Below are 10,951 nucleotides of genomic sequence, written 5' to 3'. Positions count from 1 at the left end.
TTTTTCTTTAATACTAATATTTCTATTCAGAGAAACATCTCCAGAATTCTAGGCTTTCAAAGGGAGGTCCTTCCTTCCAAATATCTGGGAGTTCCTCTTACTGTTAAACCTTTGCACAAAAGCATCTGGGAGCCGATCATCAATAAGATGCAGGATAAAATCAGAAAATGGACAATAAGATCTTTAAACTTGGCAGGCAGGTTGGTGCTGACAAAAGCTGTTTTGCAATCTATCCCCATTTTCATGCTTTCAACACTTCCAGCTCCAAAGGGAGTTTTACAACAAATTAGAACTATTCAAAGAGACTTTCTTTGGGGTAAAGGGGAAGGGAAAAGGAAATGGGCCTTAGTTGCCTGGGATAAACTTTGCAAACCAAAATCTTATGGGGGCCTTGGTCTGGATGATCCAGAGGTTCTCAGCAAGGTTTTAGGTGCAAAGTTATGGTGGAGGTGGGTAAAAGAGCCAAAGGCTCAATGGGCGCATGTCTGGAAAGAAAAATGTGCCAGCTCTTGGCAAGAGAATGATCATATAAGGATGACAGGAACCATAAAAGGATCACACATCTGGATTAAGGCCTGGGAGAATAGAGAATTAATGTAGAAAAACAGTTTCTGGGAAATCAGAGAAGGGGACCTTGCACTGTTTTGGGAGGATAGATAGCAACAAGAACATACACTACTAAGAGAGGACTTTGTGGACCTAAAGAAAGAAACAGACAACAGAGGGCTATTCAGAGTCAAAGATTTTTGGTATCAACCCAGTCCAGAAGATAAATGGAGAAACTGGAAAAACATAGAACCTAGGGATGACAACCCTTTGAAAGAAAAAACAAAAGTACTAATGTGAATGTTGGATCAAAGGAAGATTCTATTTTCTAAAGGACATGATCAACTCAGATGAGGCAACAATAAAGAAGGAAACTTCAATATTAAGGAAGCCAAGAAGATGTCTCTAGAGTTAGACTCCCAAGTTCCGGACAAGGTATGGCAAAACCTCTCGAAGCATCAAGGATGGATGAAAATTAAAAACTTTATGTGGTTGGTTCACCACAAGAAAATTTTGACTTGGGAAAACATTAGAAAAAGGGGTGTTATAGGACCTTCTAGATGCCAGCTCTGTAAAGCCCAAGAGGAGACAATCGAGCACCTTCTCAACGAATGCACCTTTACCTCTAAGTTGTGGGATTCTTTTTCTATAATCTTCCAACAGACGGACAGGGACAAAGATAGCATTATCAACACCCTAACTAACTGGAGACAAAAAATTTCTGAGTATGAGTTTCTCCGCATGGCTTGGGTTTTGAGTCCAGGTTTCTTAATTTGGAATGTTTGGAAAGAAAGGAATAATAGAGACTTCAAAAATGTTCACAACACCACCCAACACATTTTTGAGCAGATCCTCAGATAGCTCAAGGAGACAGTGGGCACCATGGTTCACAACTCCCCCATAAAGCCACCTTCAGAAAGAGAAAGATAGATTCTCTGTTAGTTGAGAATGCAGGGACTTATACCATAGGGAATGGATAGGAAGTTCATGAATATGCCCAACAAGCCAGATTATTGGCATCCTCCCCCTCAGGGTTACCTAAAATTTAACATCGATGGGGCCTCTAAAGGCAACCCAGGTCTTGCTGGTTATGGTGGAGTGTTACGGGATAACAGTGGCTATATTCTACTCATTTTCTATTGCCATTTGGGAAAAGTTACTAATAATATGGCTGAATTAATGGCACTTGAGCAGTGTCTAGATTTCCTGAAGGAAGACAATCTACAGAACATTATTATTGAGTCCAATTCGGAGATGATTATTAACTCAGCTAAAAGAATTTGCTGTGGCACAGAGCTGGAAAAATTCTCAAGGTACTGGAGGCTGATACAGGTCTTTCAACGGATTCAAGTTCACCTCCTAGACTTACGCATTGTGAGTTTTACTCATGTGCGACGAACGGCCAATAAACTGGCGGACGTTCTAGCCAATCAAGGAGTGGCTTGTACTAAAAACAGAGTCAAGATTATCTGGCCGGAAATGCCTCAGAATAGATTAAGGGATCAATGCCTCAGGCAGGTGGAAGAGGATTCCAAGGTTTATCGTAAAAGGGTCATAGAAACAGGATCAGGTTGACCGTTATGCAGAGTTCTTACACAAGCAAGGTTGTTCTGGGTATGCAAGTTTATGTTTGGTATCAGTGTACAGAAGTTTCAGTGGATTGGCAAAATTCAGGGATCCTCTTTTTCCCATGGTCAAAGAAAGAATACTTAGTCTTTCTTGGCAGCCACTCTTCCCAAATTTCTTGGCCGGCGGCAGTTTTACTGCCCTTGAAATGGTTTCCGACGTATCGCACCACTTTCAGGCGAACAACGGTTTTCCTTCTGCGGGAGCGATTCCACTCACCTTTCAACACGTGGCCCAGGATGGATAGGCAATACTGCTCTCATTGTGCGGTATTCTTCGGCAAAGTTGGGCCTCGTGATATGTATAGGGACCGTTGGATCTACTATGGGCAATCGACGGCTAGGATTGCATGGGCATGTTGGTGGGTCCTTTTCATAGATTATCTTCCGAGCTGCTTGCACATTCTATCGAGTATCACGCGCATCTGGCGGATTTCGAGAGGTGTATGTGAATGAAAGTTAAGGTTTAATTCGGACCCGATAGTTTACTCAATTTAGTTTACCTATGTTTTTCGGGTCCAATCCGCGTGGTTTTAGGTGGGCTTACTAGCCACCCGAATTGTCTCTCCACCGTTGGATCCTTGGCTCAGGATCTAATGGATAATTTATGCGTTTAAGCCTTTTTGTACGTTATCTTTGTGTACGATTTAATAGAAGGTTCCACTCTTGCATTAGCAGAAAAAGGTAAAACCACCCCACCAATAATTAGGGGTTGTGGTCTTTAAAGAAGAAAACTTTCACTACCTAGATCTTGAATCATTAACATATTTCTATACCTCCTAAAAAAATGAACTCTTAATCAAACATAAATACATTTAAAACTATACACTTTTACTTTAGAACCATTCAATATTTATTCTATATATTAATAAGTTTCTTTTCAAATTTTAACAAAAATATTTATAAACATTATTTATTTCCTATGTTATTTTTTATGTATAAATTTTATCTTATAATTATTATAAAAGTAATTTCAATGAACATGTATCAAGTCCAGCTAGGATTTTGACCTCTTTTATTAAATAGTTTAAAATTATATAGCTTTACTATTTCTCCAGGGCTATACAATATAATTAATTATTATTATTTTTTATAAATGAATTTTTTATTAATTAAATTAATGGAATATTATTGTTGTTTTCAAATTTTAATTTAAGTGATTTATTGAATTTCTAAAAATATATTATATTATTATTTATTGGGATGATAGGTTGTAATAGATTTTTTTATATATTGCTAAAAACAGTTGGTAGGAGTACAATGACTTTTTATATATGTTAGCAAGAACATTTGGTAGGAGTGAAAGTTATCTCTTACTTGGTAAGAGCTAAAGCTATTTTCTATGGGCCACTAGCTGATAGCTGATAATGACTTAGTGAAATTTCCTTTCAATAATAATGATAAATCAACCTACATTTGCTTACTGAAAAAAATTCAGCTTACATTTTCAATCTGTAATCAGTGTCCCATTATTGCCCATTATTAATTTAAGAACTCATTCAAAAAAAATCCAGGTTCACCATCTTTATGGTACATTGAATGACGTTTTCAAATGACAAAACAGTTCAAAGTAATTGGCCGGCTTTGATGGTACCTTGAAACGACGTTTACAAGATTCTGTGCGGCAGAATTCATAAAATTTTGGAAGATTACGTGACCCGAGTGAAACGAAATCATGACTGCATCCTGATTGGATAATGTTTACAAGATTATTATGTGCTCTACAATTATTTCAATGACGTTTGAAGATTACGTGGGATTCAACCGAAACCGTGACCTCATTTCGAAAATCCATTCAAAATTATGTTCACTCAAAGTAGAAAACATTGAATTACCTTGTACTAACATTAAAAAATATATATAAAATTTCAATGAAATTTGGCAGATTCTGTGAAACAAGAAACCATGACCAGTGACCACATACAGAAAAGCTTGGTACAAGATGTGTCAGGGCAAAAAGTGATATCCATGGCTTGTATTCAATTTTGACGTATTCACCGCGTATGCCGTTCGTTTGTTTTCTTGAAAAATACGTGTGAACGCCCATCTAATATACGGCGGGAAAGGGACGCGTCTCCGAAATGGGCCCACTAATAAGGACGCAACAGTGTACCATGTCATTCAGGGAGTGATGCCCACGATCTGATTAGTTCATTAGATGCCTTTCCGACCACTGCCTTTTCTGTCAATCAATTTCAATGAAATATCACACACGTGTTAACAAAAGTGGCATTCAAATCTTCATTTCAGCTGACCAAGCAAATTTCCAAATGTAAGGCTATTTTTTTTTTCAATAAAGTTTAAAACTAAATTAAAGATAAACACAGTTCCAAACATTTTTACTTTTTCATCACTTATCTTTTCACTTTTTCATAGAATTGTAATTCTTTGTACCATCAAAGTTAAAAAATAAAAAAATAAAAAAATATTAACCTTTTATAAAGTTTAAAATATAAACCTAACATAAATACTCTTTATCCATGCTTCAAATATCCAATCCAATTCCAAAATTCTAAATTCTACACCTTTTTCTTTAAGGAAGCTGACCTGGCCATTCATATGGTCTCATATCTTATCCAATTCCAATTAGCTCCACATAACCTTTGTTTCGACATTCATATGGTCTCATATTCTATCTTATTCCAGTTAACTTCAACCAACTTATTAATGGCCATTCATATGGTTTCAATTTTTGATATGGATGTGAAAGTCGATTTTTTTTTTTTTCCAAATTTAATAGGTTAGTTAAATGTGTAAATTGAAATTTGATTATTTTTTTAATTTGATAGTTTAATATTAATCAAAAAAATTAAAATATATAGATTACGATATGTTAATGGAGGGATTTCCAAAACTGAGATCACAATTTTTATCTTTTATAGGAATTATTAATAATTATATTTATCCAAAAAAATTATATCTAACTTTTTATATAAGTAAACATTAATGGTCAAATTGAGGCTACATCCAAAAAACTGAGGCAGACCCCACCATAATTGCTCTTTTATCTTTTGCAAGAGCCAACCCAAATGTTGCAAGAAAGAAGGCCCAGGGATGTCACTGCTGCAATCATACCGTTGAAGCGAGGATACCTATGTCAAACCACAGAACGACATACCACGAATGCCCAAACTCTTGGCTAAGTGAACACTAGTAATATAAATCCAGTGCAAGACATGATGCAATATAGTATGGAAAAGAACCGCATCCAAACAAAAAAATACATGTTTGTGGCTCTAATATGTTGTTGTAATCCCAACAACGAAAAATCATTGAAGGGCCTACTAGAACCAAAAAACAATTGCTTCGGAAGGGAGCCAAAAACCACTGCTCATATCCTACCACCTTTCTGCACTGCTCATATCCCACCACCTACCACCTTTCCTCACTGCTAATTTCCCACCACCCACCACCCACCACCTTTCTGCACTGTTCATTTCCCACCACCCACCACCTTTCTTCACTGCTCATTATTTGAAGAGGACATATTTTCTAGAACTTGAGCACTTGAGCCATGAGGGTCTTTGGCATCTCCTCCATCTAACTCACAAAAATGTGGCTCTTCACATGCAAGAGGTGAGCATCTATTTTATCCACATAAAAGTGCAAGTCTCTCAACAAATTCCCTCGTAAAAATAAATTCTAACTCTAATTAAAAATCTTAACTTAAAAATTAAAAGTTATATACACATATTAAGCGAGGTGATTGCACTTTATTCCATTCTTTTTCTTCCTAATTTTATGGATTTTAATTTTTTTATTTATTTTCTTAAATACCAATAAAATATAGAATTTTCAAATGAAATGACTTGAACTTAAAAAGTATTGACTCTTATTTATTTTTTATTTTTAATTACCTAAATTTTAATCTATATTTTTCCATCAAAATGAATTCCAAAATTAAAAATTATTAAGTAGACATTAATTAAATGTATTACAAAGTACTCTGATTATTTTGATTGAATGTATTGTTAAAAACTCTGATTTTAAAAACACATGCTCAAAATTCATGAATAATTGTACCCTTCATTAACAAAAATCCAAATTAAATATGAAATTGGTATCTAAATATTAAATCACTTCTATAAACAAATAAGTTAAATGAACAAAATGTGGAGGCAGGTGATTGGCCCCTTATACCGCTTCCTTTGATTTCTCATTGTCCTATCTTGATTTCTAATTGTGTGACCCTAAATTTATGTATTTTCTTCTTCGGATATTGTGAAAGTCAGCAACAAAATGATCTGGTGAAAACCTTTGTTCTTCCTTTTCCTCCACGTAATCGGCACAGTCACCCTGAAATTCCCTTAAACAATTTTTATTAAATTTTCGTAAAAACCCCAAATTTATTCAGTTATTTTTGGCCAGAGACAAATTTCGTTTCCCTCATTTCCCTATTAATTACGAGGTACCTGGGAGTTTGTTTCAAGACATGCAAATATTTTTTTCCATTTTCTCTGCATTCCACTATGTCGGAAAACGGTTTCACTGGACACGGCAGCGAAATGGTAAGCAATACGAAGAACAGCCATTTCCAATATATTTCTCAAGGAAATCGATGATATGGAAGCTTCTAACAGAACTGATTTACTTTTCTGCAATTGATTTTCAGATAATCGATACCGCTTGCAAGCAGGAACCGGTGCCCTCATCTTCGTGTGCCGGCTGCAAATCCCAGAGAAAGAAATGTACTGAGAAATGCGTTCTTGCCCCATATTTCCCGCAGGACGAGGCCAAGAAGTTCATGCTGGTTCACAGAGTCTTCGGAAATGGCCATGTCATCAAATTACTGCAGGTTCAATTTACTTAATGTGCACTCTTCCTATTTAGATCTTTATTTTCATCAAAGATTCCGCTGATTATGCAATTTTCAAAAAAAACTGAAATGGAAAGTGTTTGAATTTTAAAGAAGAACTTTACTTTCATCAAAGGTTCAGCTGATTTATGCAATTTTGAAAACAATCTGAAATGGAAAGTGTTTGAATTTTAAAGATTTAAAGATGATCTTTACTTTCATCAAAGGTTCAGCTGATTTATGCAATTTTCAAAAAAGTCTGCAATGGAAAGTGTTTGATTTTTTTTTTAAACCGTGGAAATAGATTCTGCGCTTTCAAAAATTTCCTTAGCATTCAAACTTTTGAAACTTAATAATATCAAGATTCCTAAAAATTTCCACGAGATTTCTTCAAAATTGTGCAGAAAAGTCATTCTGCGCTCTTCCTCTTTAAAATTGGGCAGAAAAGTCATTCTTTTTCTGCAAAATCTTCTGCGCTCTTCCTCTTTAGGACCGATCTAACCAATTACCGAATTAATCTGAAGATCAGAAGCGATTGATCAAATATATATGATAGTACTGATTGTTCATCTTATAGATTATTTAAAACTTAGGTTTTAGGGTTTGATAATCCTTTCCCGTGTTACAGGATCTCCCGCTCGAGCTGAGGGGTGAAGCAGTAAGCAGTATGGTGTATGAAGCGAACGAAAGACTTCGAGATCCCGTCAATGGGTGTTTAGGTGTAATCAATGATCTGCGCAGAAGAGTAGCCGAACTGGAATCGCAATTGGCTTCCACACAAGAAGCGTTCGCTGACCTTCATCGGAAATATATTGTCCTCTTAACCCTCATTACTGGATGTCATGAAGGTTCCGATCCCAATGTTTACAGTACGTCACCGCAAGAGACAGAAGAGTACTGTGGGACGAACCCATGCTCAATTGGTGTGGACGACGTAGATCCACTTCAGCTGTGGGATCAACCTTGAACATAAGCAAGAACCATTCAACACTTTACTGCGATTTGAGTTTCTGTATCAGAGAATTTCTTGTCTCCTCTAGTTTTAGATTTTTTAAAATGTTACTTTTCTAAATCAAGGTTTAAACCTACATGTCTGTTCAAACTATTGAGTTGTGTTGTGTTAATTTATTAATCACGGGTTATTTTCCTTTTCACTTATGGTTACAAATTTTGGAAAACGGTTTAAATTATGAATATTAATTTATTAAAATGGTATATAATATATATAATAAAGGAGCGAAACCCTGTTCATTTACAAATCAGCAGCAGGTTATTTCATGTGGCTTGGTTTCCCTTCATTAATGGTAATGAGTCAGCTTGCATGAGCTGTTAGTAGCTAGAAATAGTTGTCCTCACTACTGGTTTGACAACTAACTTATGATAAGTTAAAAATGTTTAAAAGAAATGAAATTCAATTATATAATTTTAATAATTTAATTTCCTATAGTGATTATTTTTATTATAAATTTCAAAATAATTTAAAATTTTTTTTAATAAAGTGTTTAAGTGGTGTTATCTCTATTTAAATTACAAATTTCAGAATATCAATTATTTGACTTGCTTTCATCATTTAGAATTTAAAAATATCCCAAAATATCAGATCAAAATTATGCTCAAATTCATTTATATATTTAAAAATATAATCCAATTACCTTGTTAGTCAAAAAAAAAATAAATTTTGTTATATTAATTCACATGTAAATAACAAAAAAATATTAAATTTTGTCATGTTAATTCACATATAAATTTAAAATATAATTTTAGTAATCCAGTAAAATATTAAATTTTGTCATGTTAATTCACATATAAATTTAAAATATAATTTTAGTAATCAGTAAGCAGTTTTACATAGTTTACTAAAATATTGAATTTCATTATTGTTAATTCATTAAAATCATAGTGTATTTTTCCTCTCATTTTAATTAAAAATAAAAATAAAAATGATTGAAATTATAAATTATTTATTTTTAAAATTGTATAATTTATATAACCAGGTTTTCATAAAACTTTATTAAAACTATAATTCAAATAATTATAAATTATAAATTATATTAACAATTGCATCACTGACTAAACCTGTCCTTATTAATTAGGTTAATTTAAAGTGACATGTATCTAATCCACTCTATCCATTAACAACGAGCACCTGCTGTAGATTGGCATCAATTGGGAACACACATGTGGGATGGAATGTTAGGCAGCCACATACATATACGGAATACTACATGGACAATACCCATATTAACATTCCTATTGTTGAAGATTTAATCACTAATGTAAAGGCGGAGATAATTCGGAAAAAATTAAGTGGTTCTCTTGGATTTGTGATGGAATGAAATTTGTAAGAGGATAGGAGTGAAAGGATTAATTTTTGTGGCGTTAAACAAATAAATTAATAGAAAATATTTAGTTAATAGAAAAGATTTATTAATTTTGATTTATATATTTATGGTGGTATTATTAGATGAAATATAGAAGAGAATGACTTAGAGTATGTTCTAAAATTGTTTTGTTTGGCTAAGAGCTCGTTTTTCTCGGATGTAAGAAACAGATTAACGATCCAAGACTTCAGGGGCATCTAGCACGGGTGAAAGCATTCAAGTGGTGTGGTTTTCTTTGAATAAGAGTAATGAGTCAGTGTGCATTCGAGGTTAGCAGATAGGGATGGTTTTCCTCGGAGTTGGTTGACTTATGATAAGTTTTCCGACTTGTGAAAAAAAAAGAAATATAAAACAACAACTATTTTTTTTATTTAAGTTTAATTTGTTTTTTAAAGTTTGTTTCAATATTAGTTGGTTCATTAGTTGGATGTTGAAACTAAATTTATGCTAAATTAATAGTATTTATTCTTAGAGATTATATATCTTCACATTCTCTCATAATATAGAATGTTAGATAAACATATATAAAAACAAGTTTTGGTAGGGGCGGTCATTGTCACTCAAGTGGAAATTATGTTTTCAAAGAAATTGAAAAATGATGTATGAAGTGGAAAATTTAATTACATACTAAGGAGAAAGTATTTGCATAAATTTGGGTGGGTAGTAATCACGGGTAAGTATGCACATATACATTTTTACTTCTATGAAGAACACAAAAATAATGGTGGGCAATAACTTCTACTAAGTGTATTTATTTTCATCTTGTTCATATCCATTTTATATGTAAATATTTTCTTAAATTATGGTGGGAAATAACGGATGGTACTTGTTTATGTGACTAGAATTATTTTCAGACGGTTTAGTTTTAGGTAGTTTTCTTCTAGAGTTTAGAAATGAAAAATCAGTGCACAAATATCTAAAAATCATGGCATAAATATTGCAACTGCATCTAGAAATTATGGCAATGGTTGAAACTTTTTTTATAACATCATTGTACAAACTACAAAATCAATTTAATAAAAAATAATTAAGTGATGTCTATCGAATATGTGGAGGAATGAAATTTCAAAAGACAAATAGGTAATGGTTGAAACCTTTTTTTATAAAATCATTGTTGATTAAAAAATCATTGTATATGGTATTAACCATAAATCAATTTTATATAATTAAAATTATGTGATGTAAAATATCCAATTTCATATAATTAATTTGAATTCATATATTTGTGTTGTTTTTTTAATAGCATATTTTATTAAATTTTTGTTGATATTTTTTTTCGTCTAGTTTTAATATTAGAGGGAAGAATGATTAGGTTCATTTAAATGTTTATTTTGGAAGAAAGGTTTTCGAAATTTTAATTTAATTATCTATAAATTTTTGGTGGATGATTGGATTTAATCTACACAAAATATTTTAGAATATTCATAGTAATTACATAAATTAAAAGCTTAAATTTATCTCCAAAGTAATTACATCTTTTCATAGTAGTATACACAAATTAAAGGTTGAAATTTATTTCCAATATAATTACATCTTTTTTCTCTCTTTTAATTAAATTGATTAATTAAAAGAAAAATCACATGAGCAAGTGTCATATGAAATGA

At 32.8% G+C, this 10,951-nt stretch overlaps 1 protein-coding gene across 1 annotated transcript; it reads left to right on the top strand.

Annotated features, from left to right (window-relative positions):
• Positions 1-6,547: 6,547 nt before the first annotated feature.
• On the top strand, positions 6,548-7,949 carry LOC149156341 (LOB domain-containing protein 23-like). The gene is made up of 3 exons (XM_089438546.1): positions 6,548-6,679; positions 6,784-6,966; positions 7,595-7,949. Exons 1-3 carry the CDS (start codon positions 6,641-6,643, stop codon positions 7,931-7,933), a joined length of 561 nt encoding a protein of 186 aa, XP_089294672.1. The 5' UTR covers positions 6,548-6,640; the 3' UTR covers positions 7,934-7,949.
• Positions 7,950-10,951: the final 3,002 nt, after the last annotated feature.

This window comes from Pinus tabuliformis, chromosome 9, assembly GCF_031772625.1.
Source record: "Pinus tabuliformis cultivar Carrire ecotype Pingquan chromosome 9, CPIR1, whole genome shotgun sequence".
NCBI lineage: Eukaryota > Viridiplantae > Streptophyta > Pinopsida > Pinales > Pinaceae > Pinus > Pinus tabuliformis.
The sequence above is the reverse complement of the archived record's forward strand: the minus strand, read 5'-3'. Positions and strand labels throughout refer to the sequence as shown.

Bases quoted from the DNA above. Each gene is read 5' to 3' on its own strand.
- LOC149156341 (XM_089438546.1), top strand. From the start codon at position 6,641: ATGTCGGAAAACGGTTTCACTGGACACGGCAGCGAAATG. The intron at 6,680-6,783 runs GTAAGCAATACG...ATTGATTTTCAG, and splicing joins CTGGACACGGCAGCGAAATG to ATAATCGATACCGCTTGCAA. The intron at 6,967-7,594 runs GTTCAATTTACT...CCCGTGTTACAG, and splicing joins ATGTCATCAAATTACTGCAG to GATCTCCCGCTCGAGCTGAG.